The 15439-nt window shown below is 35.4% G+C and overlaps 1 protein-coding gene and 1 long non-coding RNA gene across 3 annotated transcripts in view; one reads left to right on the plus strand and one right to left on the minus strand.

Annotated features, from left to right (window-relative positions):
• LOC119643744 overlaps nucleotides 1-15439 on the minus strand; it is a 128769-nt gene that overhangs the window by 76417 nt on the left and 36913 nt on the right. For both annotated transcript variants that reach the window (XM_038043203.1, XM_038043204.1), the window contains exons 4-5: nucleotides 13044-13523; nucleotides 8768-12974 (exon numbers count right to left, since the gene is read on the minus strand). In XM_038043203.1, the coding sequence (XP_037899131.1) occupies nucleotides 8768-12974; nucleotides 13044-13523 (4687 nt within the window). The remainder of the gene's footprint in view (nucleotides 1-8767; nucleotides 12975-13043; nucleotides 13524-15439) is intronic.
• On the plus strand, nucleotides 2547-3969 carry LOC119643746. Its single transcript, XR_005248417.1, has 2 exons — nucleotides 2547-3859; nucleotides 3928-3969. It is a non-coding gene; the product is annotated as an uncharacterized LOC119643746 (long non-coding RNA).

The raw sequence follows: 15439 nt of genomic DNA on the forward strand, positions 1-15439 counted from the left end.
CCCGCTCTTTTGGTGTTAAACCTCCCTGGATTTTGAAAGACTGCTCTTTTGACATCTCACTGTCTATGCACAAGAAAGAAGATACTCCAAATTACGTCTTCAGGAATCTAATAGCTGAAAAAACCCAAGTATTGGACAGTACTGGTTGGAATCTTTTGTACACAGACGGCTCAAAATCTCCTGGTCTGCCTCCTGCTTGTGCGGTGGTAGATGCTACAGGACGGGTTCTTCTCAACCACATATTTCACGAAAGTACTTCAACTTTCACAACGGAAGCCAGAGCTATCCTTCACGCTGCCAACCTTGCCCATAAAAACAAACTCAAAACCGCTATTGTTACCGACAGTTTGTCTATATTACAAGCTGTTCGGAATCCTTCGACTTCGAGATGGAGCACCATCAACAAATTAAGGAATATAATTATTACACCCGACGGAAAAATTAAAATGTTATGGGTACCAAGTCACATCGGTTTACTGGGAAATGAGCAGGCTGATCGAGCGGCAAAGTATGCTGCTTTTGCTCTTCTAATTATGGATGATGTCATGGAAAAGTTGGATCTTCAAAGATACATTGGAAGAAAAGTTAAAGAGAAAATTGCAGAAGGAAATTTACAATACCATCATCAACACTACTCTTCCATTAACCCTCAATTAACTCCACCTTTATATCCAACAAACGTTGAGAAAACCAAGATCCAAACATTTTCGAGAATTCGCCTTGGTCATACAATTGCAACTCACCAATGGATCCTGAAGAAGTCTTCTCCCCCAATCTGCTGTTGTGGACAAACTCTTACTATAAAGCACATTCTCTGCGACTGCCTCAACTTTTCCTCGGCTAGAAGTATTGCATTTGGAACGATTAACCCTTTGAACATTCTACAATCTGCTTCAGAACAGAATATCAATTCAATATATTACTTTTTTAATACTACTAAGTTCACTATCTAATATCCATTTATTTAAATTAGAGCCGATAGCCTGTGTTGCTTGTGCTCAATGTCTTTTTTTAGTCTAAAAATTCATTTCATTAGTCTAAAATTAAAATAATAATAATAATAATAATATTTAAATTCATTCTCCAAAAATACTTTAATTTTAATGCATAAAGATACAAACAAATTGATTTACTAACATTGGCAATGAAAATAAATTCCGCACTTAATACACCCACCAAAACTTTTCAATTTCCCCGTTCATCGTTTATTTTTCTTCTTTCAGGACCGTCAATATTTTTTCCTAGCATACCAATATCTCAAGCTTACCAACTTTGCTGTTTATAAGAGATATTAATAGTCGTTGAAATTAATAAGCGCCTACAGGGTGGCAATTGCGGCAAATGGTACAAACCTTCTTACCACCAGAGCCATATAACATAGGCCCCGCCAGTTCTGTTTCAAAGATATTAAATGAATTCACGTCCTTTGTTTCTTCTGTATTTTTTCTGCAGCAAAAAAATTAATCGACAATAACAATTTTCAAAGATATAAATATTAAAATAACTTCCATTTTCACGTGTATTCTCATTACATTTTATTTGAGTTTCACCAACTCAAACAGTCACATCAGATGGATTGCTGCTAACACCTTCCTTAGCCGCTTATATCATAAAACAACAATTTTGACAATCCAACCGATTAATATTTTTCCGCCAAATCTCAACAGATGCATTTTTAAATACAATTGTGAAAACTACTCATGTCGACATTATCCGCAAGAAATTCATAGAAAAGTTGACCCGTCAATTTATCATTAATCATTATTAATCAAGCTAAAGAAAATTTAAACAATTAAACTGTATTTCATGTTTACTGACACATTAAAGTATGCGAAAGTTTGCTATGATAAACCTTTTGCAAGACTTCTCCCAGGTAGTGAAGATTGCACTGGCTCAAACGCATTTTTGCGTTATCCTGGCAGCAGAGCAAATTGCTTGCCAATCTCCTTTAAGAAATAAAAAAAATGTACTCAAATAAAATTATTTTAAGGAGATTTCTGTTATCTTATCTCTTTCGTATTGTTTACGGCATTCGAGTTCCAAAATAGGCGGCCTATTTTTGGACCCGTATTTGAATAAAACTTTGTTGAAACAGGACTTAGTAATATTTAAATACTCGCAGATGCCACACAACATCACCCTTCTTCAAATAAGTGCGTCGCAAATTTTTTTTTAGGCTTTTGGTATGGAACTATAATAAACAGAGAGAGTCGATGCCATATGCTTGCCTTAAGAGTGGACTGAACTCCAGTTGTTTTTAAATATGCATTAAACTCCAGCTTTGAAAGTGGTTGTTGAAATGACTTGGAGATTGACATATTCCAAGAATTACTTATTTTCTCGGTAATTACGTATTAACGCCACCACGGTAAAAATATTATTATTAAAATAAAAATTATTAAAATATTATTATTGTTATTATTATTATATTTAGAAGCCAAAAAAACGTTTTTTAAAAATTTAAAAGGTTGCTTTTTATTGGTTATTGCGATTAATGCAGCAAATGATATCGTAAAACCATTTAAATTGTTCACAACCGCACAATAAATACAAAAGCCACATTCAAATACAGCCAAAACTTAAGACTTTGGCGTACTCGCTTATCTTTATAAACATTTTTTTAAAGTACATTAATATTATTTGCGCAGTCAAAAATACATACTATATATGGGTAATACATATACAAATACAAAGTTGAACCCATTTATGTAATCACGGTAGCATCAACGATAGTTACAGGGAATCTTAATCAATTGACTTGATACGGTGCGAGTGGATAGCACTTAGCAGATTAGTCGAATGATTTCGCAAAGACCTCGCGACTGAAGTGTGTGGTCTTAAATTAAAGTTTTTTTCATTCTGGCACTCAAAATTATTAAAATCCAACAGAAATACCCACACAATTTTTATTGTACAGTATTGTACAGCCACACAGTTGTATGGCAGCTCTAATTGGTAACTCGTGAGATCAAGTATAATCAAATTAGTGCTCAAAACATTGAAAATAATAAAAGACTTGTGCAATTTTCATAAAAATTGCATAATAACCCTGCAATAACCTCTGCTCATTCATTCATGTGTGCGTTATATAAAATAGATAATAGCGAATTTTTCACCTGTTATTACAAGAAATGAGTATCTTTATAAAACCATGAAAGATGGTCACATAAAAATATTGAAATCCATTAATTCGCCCGAGAAGTTAGTAAACCATTTGCGTGATAAAGATGTTCAATTTTACACCTACCAAATGAATCAGAAAATACTACTATTAAACAACGTCCAGTTGGTAACATCAAAGTCGGTGTTGAAAAGTTGGAGCGCTATACCTACATTGTATATCGTAAATTTACTAAAAACCCAATGAAAATATTCTAGACAGAATAAAACGATGTACGACCTGAAACACTTCGATCATGTAGTTGGAGTTGGAGCTGCTTTAAAAACCAGAGACATCCTCCTGAGTGTCAAGGTTTTCAACACAAGAGCTTATTGCACAAAGCAAGTCAAATGTGTTAAATATGGCTTAAATTATTTAATTAAATACTACAATAAAAGTAACCCACACAAAATATGTCAATCGGTTACAAAATCACCTGGGCAATTATAAACGTTGTTCCATACACCAATAGCTTCTTAAAAGAAACTTCAAACTTCTACATCACCCAGTTCAGGGCAGAATAAGCGTGACAATAATTATTCCTTCAAACAAGAAGGCCCTTTGCTGAATAGGCAACTCCCAATCACACATAATACTGATATGGTTAATGGTAATAATAGTCTTCATAATTGCCACTACACCGATAGAGTGAAAAATACAAATCCGTCTTCAAAAATTGCAATTTTGATTAAAAAGCAGGTTGGGACGACAAATCCTTTCACCAGTATGATTTATTCCTTTATTTAACTAATTAAATTTCGTTACAGAACAAGTCATTAGCCGAATTTAAACTACAAAATAACTTAATTGTAGCCAAGAGAAAAAACGTTAACCTATAACATGCACCGCAATTAAACTAAGCACTAACTTAAGATACACTGATATATTTTGACGATTGAACATGTGGTTTTTTATTATTAATTGAACAAATCAGAAGAAAATCAAATACAAAAAAAAAAAATAATAATAATTATTATGATCCAATTTATCTGCATTTGTACGAAGCTCGCAAATCTTTAGCAATTAGTTATGCAACACAATGCATTTAACCTTATTAAGGGACAAAACAGAAATTCTAGTAAATGGTAATGATTGTTGAACATTTTACACATTAGCCGAAACGGATTAATCCATTAATAATTGGTTTGGTATTGTGGCAGCTGCAAGAGTACAAAATGACTTGGGGCCCTACTGGGGGTTTAAATGCTAATACGTACTAATAAAAGCGGAGGTCCTCAGATAGGAGAGTTTTGTTACCAGTGGTTCAAATAGTTTGAATAGTCCGTTAAGTTTGACAATTCCCCTATAATTCTCAATCAGTTTCTGAGATCAAGGAAAGTAACCTTTTTTTAAACAAAAATTAAAAGTATGTTTAAGGGGAATATATAGCAAAACAGTACAATGTTGGAGAATAGCGCTTCACACAAGTTGGAACATATCAAAGTTGACAATGTTATAAAAAATTTTTTTTTCTACGAAGGGCACAGATGGCAAAATGTTAAACGAGCTTATCGAATAGCGATGATTATCAAACGAAATGTGTTAACATTGGAAGGCTTTCCCAAAAAAGTATGCAAAAATATCAGCTATTACAGACATGCCGGATGGTTCGAAAATGTCAAAGTTCATAACGAAAGGATCACTTTTGATCACTTCATCAGACGTTCCATCTATTTGATAAAATAGACAATTTACGGCCAGTTATAAGAACGGCTGGTGACTATCTTCAAGTGAAACAAAGAAATCGGTTCTAGAAAAAGATAGATTAGTATCCCACCAAAATACAAAGTAAAACAACCTATTACTTACATTAAAGATGTTGTTAAGCTAGAAAAGACTTAACCCATGGACAGCAATGAAAAGCACTTTGTAAATTAATGCATATGAAAAGGGAAGGTCATTGTTCAAAACCCACGAAACATAAGACGCATTAAAATTACCAAGCACTATCCAGCTATCACTGGGTTCGATTCAACTAATAATATTTTTAATCAAAGATTAAATAGTGTTGTGAATACTATTTCTTATAGCTACACTCGAAGTTGTTTTCCTGCGATGACTAGGAACCGCATAAATGTACAAAAAAACTGTACCAAAACAGGTATATGATTAAAAGTAAGCATTTAAACGCATACAAACTCAGCTGATGTGGACGCAGAAGGACAAGCCGTAGGGAAAGTTGAGAAATGATTAGCACACTGTCGCACCTAAAGATCTTAAAATCGAAACAAAAAATATCGCTATGAAATATCCCCGGCTTAAACCTGATTTCTGTAAATGGTACAACAAGATAATCAGAATTAACGGGTGTTACAAACTTATTGCATAATTTCGATTTAAGACCATGTACATTTTGGTACACTTGTTTCAGCAAATGGTAGCTATATTTTAATTTTTTGCTTGCTGAAGTATCTGCTTTAATATCAGTGGGGAGATACTCTTTTGACGGCGTACAATCTATTTCATTAAAACCCCCTGAGGGCATAATTTTACAAGCATAATAAGTGCAAGGAAGACTACCGGAGCGATTATTTTAGGAGAAGCGATATATCTCTGACGAGAGAAACTGAACTTAAAAACACTGTATTTCTTCACGTCTTCCTCAGACATGTTATTACTTCAGTACTTGACAATTGCTTTCTTGCAGGTACACGCCGATAATCGCGATATAAAAATAGATTTTTGTGCAGTTACCGCTACCAACTGATAGAAATCTAAATTAGCAGCAGTCTCTTCCAAAGGGTTCTGTAGCGCGTTAACTGTAGATCCACAATCATTCATTGGCGCCTAATGCGGGCAAAGGCAGTATTCACCTCCAACTGCAGATATAGCGCCTGTGGGTAAACGAGTCTGAATCTTAGAGGTTATTTTTACCGAGAGGTCGATAATGCATTCACTGGTTGATACATCATGTGGTTCCGGAGCGGTAGAGGCTCCAAATGCACCGAAACATGCTGCGGTAGTTCTCATGGTTATCTTTACTGTTGCAGCGTCGCTATCCGTCGGGGAACTGAACATTTCCATCAACTCATTATCCTTAAGCTGGTACAAATTGCGCGGTTAATCCTGAACCTTGTTATGCATGGCTGGATTGGGCGACAGGAAATCCACCAAGTCTATCGATAACAGGTCAACGTGCTGCATGCTAGCAAACTCTTCTACCGTGTACAGAACAGATCCTAAGCTGAAAATGTCGATCTAAATCGGTCCCGTAGGGGACGATGGACACCCCACAGTGCAAGTTGCACAAGTTTTGGATATTCGAGATGAACCAGAATTCTCCGAAAACTCACATGCCCCAACACCGCGTCTAACATCTTCTTGGCATCTAGAAATCCCAATTTCGTTTGTGTGATCTGTCTACAGAAGTCGATGTCCGTCTTTCCGTAATCCGGCCAAGATCAATGCAGCCCTTTTGAGTCATCACCAACAGCATCAGCTGCCTTGTCAGTGAGATCTGCGCACTTGGGGTGCCCAAAGTCTTCACACGACCAGCGCATTACATAGTGGTCGGAACTGAAACCAGTTTTCGCCTGGCACGGGTTGAGAAAACAATTCATATCACCACAATATCGAAATCAATCACAATCATCTGGAAATGCTACTACTATAATGGTTTTGCTTTTGTCGTTTTACGAATAATTTTTGCATAGAAGACAGTGTTCTAATTCCACCCAGTGCCTTACAACCACTTTCCGTGTTGAAAATCTCATAGGCGATTTTAACCAGTCGACAATATATTTATTGCGAGCCCTACTTTCCCAAATATTTATATTAAATTTGTAAGCTAGTGCAGAATATAATGATTATAATGTTTTCCTCAAGCAATTGGGTGCAAAATATTTTAAGCTCGTATAAACCAATTACTGGTTTACCTTTTCTACAATATTTGAAAAAATTTATATATGAAGACTACCTCTACAGAAAAAACTTATAATTCTTGACTATCAGCTCAGTATCAGGAATAAACATGGTACGATTGAGCAATATTTTCGTGTTGTTTTGTACTTCAGAGAAGTCATTGAAAGTAAAAACAATCAAGAACATTATAGTCGGGCAAGGCCGACCTTTAAATACCTCACAGCGGTTCGTCTAGTATAGTTAGTCGCTCGTTTGGTAATAATACATCAAAAATTACACAGGATTTTATTAACGAAAAGTAAGCCTTTGCATGAAAGCCCGTATATTAGAGCATGCCGAAAACATCATACGACATAATCAAAATTTAGCAAATGTAATATACTTCTCGAACATTTCATTATTTTGGAAATTAGATCTCTACGATATAAAGATTCAGTTTTCATAGGAACTGTTATATGAGACGGGACTCACAAAATTTGCGCCTGCCGAACCAAATTTAATAAAATATAAAAAGTGTTTTTTCTTAGGTCCTTCCGTGTGTTGCATACGTCCGCTGAAACTTAATATACTTTGTACTGCAAGTGGTGAAGAGTATAAGTATTGGGATGGTGATATTCTTAGGTGTGGAAAATGCCTTTGTCTGGCATGATGGTCTACTCTTCAAAGTTAAAAAAATTCTTCCAATTCCTATATATTTGCTGTTTAAATCTTATTTGCGAAACAGACGTTTTTATGATAAAGTTAAAAACGATAGATGCAATATAAATGAACTTAACGGTGGGATTCCCCAGGGAAGAGTTCTAGGTTTAATACTTCATCAGAATTTCACTTAAGATGTTCCGATCGCTGACAACACTTTAGCTGCGACGTACGCTGATGACACAGCAATCCTACTTTGACCTAGTGGTTTTTTACAAACTACAAGTTTACCTCAAGAGCATTTCGCTTTGGCTAAATTTTGAAATAAATGTTGAAAAATCTACGCATATTACCCTCAAGCTAAAAAAGGGGTCTTGTCTTTTTAATTGCAGTAATATCCCTATAAAAGAACAACGATGAACGTAGAAAAATGATATAAAAACTAAATTCGACCAGCAATTCGGCTTCAAAACAAGAAAACTTCGTTGAATAATTCGCCTAGAATGTGAGCTTAATCTAAGAGACAAATACATTTTTTGCAAGAGTACCCTTCAACCTACTTGGAGCAATGATATAAAATTTTGGGAAACAGCCAGTGACTCTAATATTGCAATGCTTCAAAAATAACAATTCAGAACTGTGTCTTATTGTTAATGCCTCGTAGTTCGCTAGCAAGAAAACTATTCATGATGACTTGGATTTTGCATTCATCAAAAATCTAATTCAACGCATTTCCTCAAAATATATTGCCAGACTTCGTAATCATATAAATCGCTGGCAATATATCTTCTGGATAAATCCAATAAAATAAGCAGATCGAAGAGCCACGACGTATTAAGTTTTCCATTGAGAAATTATGTCTTAAATTATTGCAATAAACTTTATAAGTTTACGTAGTTCTTTTTTATTTACTTGACCATCATATCTGTTATTTTTTGTTTTATACCCACTAGAGGACAACAAAGGTTGTTATTTTTCTCATCTCGCTGTAATATTTACAACTCACCTTTTTGGATAGATTGCAAACTAAATATAATGCGTTAAACTACAGTTTCACGCAATCAAAAACTTAGCTGTACAAATTTTAAAAATTGATTGAAAACTTACGTTTACAGAAGTGATGCGGAAATATACGAGCAAACCCAGGTCGGCAACTACAGCGCCAATCGTAGTCAATGAAAGTGCAATATTCGTTGTGCGTGGACTTGCACGCAGGTTGACACTTGGTTTCGACCACATTTTTATTATATTGTAACCGGGACGTAAAATCCGATGAAAATGGATAATTATAATCATATGTGTACTTTTCAATTGTAGATTCAGGCGACGTCTGGACAAACATATCTCCTACCCGTATATTGTTTACAACTGCACTAACATTGTATGTTGCGTTTGTTTTTATATTCCGGCTTAAAAAAAGGTTTTCATCGTTTGTTGGTAAATCAAACGATAAATTATAATCATAATCTAAGAGAGTACTGTTAGAATTACGACTATCATTCCCAAGTCTAAGATCGGTGTTAATATCTTTCACTTGTTGAGATGTTAACTTTGAATTTTTCTTGTCGTTAGTCATAACTATAAAGATGCTGTCAGGCCCTTCATCGGTAGATGACGTCCACTGATGTTTTCTAAAGCTGACGGAATTACCTAATTCAAGAGAACTATCGGGCACAAGAATTTCTACGGAAGGGTATGGTTTTTTTTTATAAGTAATCTGAGCATGGTTTTTAAGATGAGGAATGTTGTTAACTTCGGTCACATTATCATTTTGCTCCTGATATTCATATTCTTGAATAGTTACTGACTCTAGGAATAAACTGAAGTGCGGCGCAAGCGCGCGAAGTGAAGAAGTTATTAAGATTGGCTGGTTCTGCAATGTTCGACTTGTTGTTAGTTGCGCCGTCGTAACTGTGGTAAATTGCAAAATTTTTGAATAGGCACTTTTTATATTGTTCATAAACGTTCGTGTCCGCGATGTGATTGTATTAATTTTAAAGCTGGTTTCACTAACAATTGTCTTGACAGTTTCGGTTGGAGTAATAATAGTCGCCGTTGCAGTGGCTGCTTCCGTGGAATACGTTGTATTTCCCATGAATTTTGCAGCCGTCTCGACGGTCTTAAGTGCGGTGGCGGTAGTAGTCGTAATCGTTGTAATCCAGAATGACGTTGTGAGACTTGCCGGAAGGTAGGTTTCGGAAGATTCCAAGGAGTGCAGCAATTTGATCGCATTTAGTTTTGAACTTATGATTTTGCTGTTAGACTTTAATTGCTCTACATATACCAGCTTGTTCTTACTGCTCTCACTGGTTATTAAGCTACGCGAAAATTGAGAAACAAGATCGAATTTTTTATTTAAAACATGCATTGTTGGAGTAATCTTAAAGTATGTTAGTGGTGTAGACGCTAGTTCTGGTGTTATGCTTGATATCGACTCTTTTTGGAGGGTGGAATAACGTTTACGTGGAATAAATGTCTTCCTAGCAAACGAGGCCAGATTTTCTGTTGATGCTGGAAATGTCGGATTTAAGCTATAAATGTTGGGCAATAACTTTAAATTATGTGAATAAAAGTAAGACGTTGATGACCGTGATAAATCGTATTCATCAATATCGTTTTTGGTTTTTTGAATAGAAGACGTTGAATTATTATTATATTTTGCGTTAGTTTTGCTGATGGACCAATTTCCAATAACAAGACCTTTTAAGGTTTGTTTCATTTGAAATAATTGTGGGCCAGTCTCCCACAGAGATTCTCGTTTCACTGTATTATTGAGTGGATTTTCGGGTGGTTCACCATTATCTAACCTGTCGGACTTAGAAACGTCACCAATTTTCTGATGTATAAACCATTTAGTAATCGGACCCGTTTTTTTCGATTGAAGGTTAATTTCTTGTCTCGGCCCTGACAGAAACACTCCCTTTGGTTTTGAGAACAATACTGGGTAATATGACATAGCGATTGTTGAACGGTTGTCTATTGTTGAAAGAAGGGGTTCAATCACGTGTTTAATCTCTTGTCTAGTTGACAAGTTTCGTATGTGCGTTTGTTGATTTTTAGATGATGGTTCATCGTTTTCTTTTACCCATTGATGTGGATCTGCGTTTTCAAGCACTAAGGGAATCTCCATGTCTACACTGTTTGCTTCCAAAGTGGTTGATTGCTCTCCACTTGTAGTTGATGCTGTTCGCAGCCATTGGTGGTATTCTTTTTGTGATTTAAATTCATCATCTGCGTAATTACCTTCTCGATTTAACTTTTCTTGAAAGTGGTTGCTTTTATGTTGATATAAAATATCCTCAGGGTCTTCCATTACATTATTATTTCCTACCGTAAAATTTTTCTTAAATTGTTTGAACCATTCGCTTTGTAAATTTAGTTGATTATTTAAGAGGTTTTGGCCTAACAATATATCTGACATTCTCTGGCCTAGTGGTATTTCATTGTTTGCATTTATAAAATACATCGGTTCAGCTTGCCAAACGTGTGAGTCTGTTTCGTTGGATCGAAAGTTAGAGTTTCCTAGAGATGTGGTTGGGGTTGGTAATGGTATGTATCTAGAAGAATTGCCAGCCTCAATCTGCGGTGGTATGCCTACTGATGGCGCTATTGTTCCTAAAATTTTTAGAGGTGTTAAATCAATCTGCATTTCTTGCCTGTCGTTCGGGATCTTTACTAGCGGCATATAAACTTTCTTAGACGGCGTGGTAACGGATAGCTGGTGATGGTATTGCCTTTCCACTATTTGACCATTAATGAACGACGCCCTCTGAGGATAATCGTGATCCCAATTGAATGTCAAAGGTGGCACGTGAACATTGACATTGTGGCTTAAAACATTTTGATCCAGGCTTATCTGTTGCGTATTTTTCAATATATTCGGTGGTTTTAAAAATTTCGTTTGAAGGCTTTGGATTCTTCCCCAAGGTTTGACTGTGGAATACTTGTTCTTTTTGATTGTTGTTACCGACAGTCCATTTTTGGTAGATGCGTTCGACATAAGTGGCAGATTAAACACATTATTTTGAACAAAAGTGTTTTTAAACAGACTGGTACCAGAATAGTTATTTGCTTTTATTAAGATCTTTGGTGTTGGGGCTAGTGGTAGTGAAAAAAGAGGTTGAGTCACTATGGACGAAAGAGGTGGCGGTCTAAGTATATTGTTATCAAAATTTCCAACTCGCTTTTGTTGCTTATATAATATTGCCGAGGTGTTTTTGAAATTTTTTGTATTCAATATCTCATTTGTCGGGATCAGTGGGAGAATAGCTTCAGTTCCCAAATTAGTGCTTCTGTCTGCGTAAGAAGTTTTTAAAAGAGGGCTCTTTAGAAGTGTACCTTTGTATTGCTTGTGTACTATATTATGAGAGTTTATTAAGTGATTTAAAGGTATTTGTCGGACAATTCCATTAGGCTTGCCAACAATGACATCAGAATTAGCAGTTATAACTTCTCCAGGACGTATGGGGATGCCTCCATTTTGCATTGGTGTCTGTAGTTTAGTGCTAGAAGATGCAAGCCTCTTCTTCTCTGACAGAAGCGATATTAACCAATTATTATTATTATTAAATTGCGAAGATTGTGGATTTGGGGCAACTGGTTTTCTACGTAAACTCTGTGGTATTTGATCAATGGAGTTTTCTATCTTGGCCTTAATTTCAGCGTTTTGTAGACTTAAAATTGGTATATAGAGAGGGTGCGAGGTTCGATTTAGCATTTGTCCAGTCTTTTTGTCATTAGAAAGCTTTTTTTGCGGAACATATATGTTTTGGATTAGCTTTACTGGCTGCGTTCGATTTGGAATACCAAAATTGTTTTGAAATAAACCAGCAACAACATTGAACATAGGTTTAAGAACAGTCAAGCGTTGAATAAGTTGATTTGTGGGCAACTGTTCAGGTGTTTTTGGCTCCTTTTGCTTAAGTATTTTCAACTGTGTTTTGTTTTGTTTCTGATTTATCTGTATATACTTAGTATCGTTGGCATATTTATTAGGATGTGGATTGTTCACCGTGGGATCGTGTTTATTAGACACATTCTTATGTACTGTATCACTGGAACTGTTGGCGGTTATAATGGCTTGTGGTATGACAGAAGCTGCATAAGATGGAACGGAATTCTTCATAATGTCAACAGCTGTTATTTTTAGTATTTCTCCATTTTCTAAAGTTGCCATCGCTACTAAGACGCCTCTTTTATTATTTTTTTTATGTAAGTCGCTGCGCACTTTAGACATTAGGTCAGAATGTATCAGCGTATGTGGAATCCTTTTTGTAACAATATTCTCTGCGCCATGCGTCTGGTATGCTTCAATCTTGTTAAAATTCATCAAATGAATAGAATTTAGAACATTTGAAGTTGATTAATAAGTGATATTGCTTACATATATTGAAGTGGTGTAAAATTGTATATTGTCTATTCCTGATTCCTCTGATTGAGGGGACAAAGTCGCAAGTTGCATTTCAGATAACGAGAAGCTATGGTGGCTTTCAAGATATTTACTTACGTTTCTTATCACATCATCTCCGGTCATATAATAATAAGATGTCAAAACTGACGTAATATGCGCCGGCGGTAACGATCTGGTGATTATGACTTGCGTTAATATATTTGACATTGTGTGTAAAATAGCACCGGTGTCATTTTTATTAGTCAGTAAAATTTTAGTATAATAGGTATTCGTCTCTAATACCGGCGTGGCGGACTCTATGGGCTGCAAGTACGCTATGTAGTCATCAGGTCCCGTTATAGTGTTGATCACTGTATGGGCCGATGTTATAATTACTGGGTTATTATTATAATCGATGATAGTATTGTAGTACGAGTAAGTCGTAGCAAAAGCGCCAACTGCCAAATCTGGTGTCTAAATCCAAGATGAAAATAAAAATTGACAAAATATGTTATTAGAAATGAGTAAAGACAAGATCTTATAAAATAACAAAATGTAGTAGAGGAAAATCTTGCGCTAGCGTAAATACATATCTGTATTTCAAGAAAACTAAACAATTCATCACGCACTACGTCATTTTAAACGATAAACCTTCTAAACAATCTCTTTAATACAGACCGACGATAAAACTTTTGCCAAATTCAAATAGGTATGACGATATTTTTTTATAATAAAGTAGCAAAAATACATGAAACACACAATAGGATTTTTCGTAAAGGTGTTTTTTTTTTTTTTTTTTGTTTGTTTAGAGATGGATTGGACCAGTTAAGTTAATGTTAGATCCATAATCCAGAAACGAAGTTGAGAGCGATTGATGAAAAAATCCAAGCGTAGGTAGACTGATGTGGCAGAGTGTTCGCAATGAGAGGCTCTGTTCCGCTGTCAAATCATAAATCACCGTACTTGGTACAGTACTGTCAAGATCCGGCTAATAATGCCGATAAAAGAAAAAGTGTAGGCGATTCGTGATTGTAATAGAAATACTAAATGTAAAATTAGAATGAAAACTCAGCTGATTTGATAAAGGCAGTCAGTTGGTTCAAACGCCTAAAGTTACCAGCACGAAAAATTTCATATAAATTGTCATACAGGTTAAATATACTGAAAGATTGTCTAAGGATGTCAAACCTCCTGCACTCAAAAATAAGGTGCTCGACAGACTCAGTAATATTGCAATCCTCACAGATGTCAGAGGAGGAGACTTTGATCATTTTAAAATAGACCTTGTCGTAGGTGTGATTACTCATAAGACGGTGAAGAACTTTAAATTGCCATGTTGTGAATTTTCCTTTAGGTAAAAGCGTAAGTGTCAAAAAAGGGTAAATTTTGTAGAACAGCCGGTCACTTTTATCTTTAGCTAAAACATGATACTCATCTTTCCATTCTTTTATGATGAGTTTTTTGACTAGCAGAAAAGCTTCGATGGGGGGGTAGTTTATGGACAAAACTGTACCATCGAACCTAGCTTGACGAGCATGGAAGTCAGCTTTTTCATTGATACTAAAACCGCAGTGACCTGGGATCCAGATAATGTGGCATTTTTCAATACTTGGGTCTTTTAAAAGGTTGTAGATATCGAAGACATACTTATTGAATGGGTCTTTGTTCTTGATTAAAATTAGAGCAGATTTGCTGTCAGAGAAAACTACAAATTTTTTCAACTTAATTTCAGATGCATGGATGATTGCTTGTCTGATGGCCAGAAGTTCAATGAAAGAAGATGATAGTTCTTGTAGAACTTTGAATTTTCCTATAAGTAAGTTTGGGTATTCAATAATTGAAAAACTAGAGATGTCCGAATTGATAGATCCATCCGTTGCGTATATTTTCGTAAAGGTGTATCATATTGCTTTATTGCTTATTTATTTATTTACACACGATATTCGGCTCATATAAATTGACAGCCAAATTCGATGGACTCTTGGAAATAAATATTATGCTAATTATCATGACTATACTATTAGCGTATATAGAGAAAAATAAAGAAACAAAAGCACAAAATTGATGTATAAATAAACTAGAAATAAATAACAGGCACACATCTAAGAAAGAAGCAGTAGCAGGTGCAGATCCTAGTCGGGAATGAACCTCTAATCCGCTGCAAACATGCAAAAGGTTGACATCTGGTAAAATGAATATAGTCATATTAACATCTCTACGTTGGGTGAACTTTATGAAAAGAAAAGTCATAGAAAGAAAGTTAAGAAGATTGAAGCATATCCCACTGACTTAAGTAAGAAACAAACAGGAAGGACTAATCTACGTTTCTAAAGTGTTAATGCGTATAACAGGAGCAATCTATTTTTAGAAGAAGCCAAAGAGGTAACTGG

Source organism: Glossina fuscipes, unplaced genomic scaffold (assembly GCF_014805625.2).
Source record: "Glossina fuscipes isolate IAEA_lab_2018 unplaced genomic scaffold, Yale_Gfus_2 61594, whole genome shotgun sequence".
Lineage (NCBI taxonomy): Eukaryota > Metazoa > Arthropoda > Insecta > Diptera > Glossinidae > Glossina > Glossina fuscipes.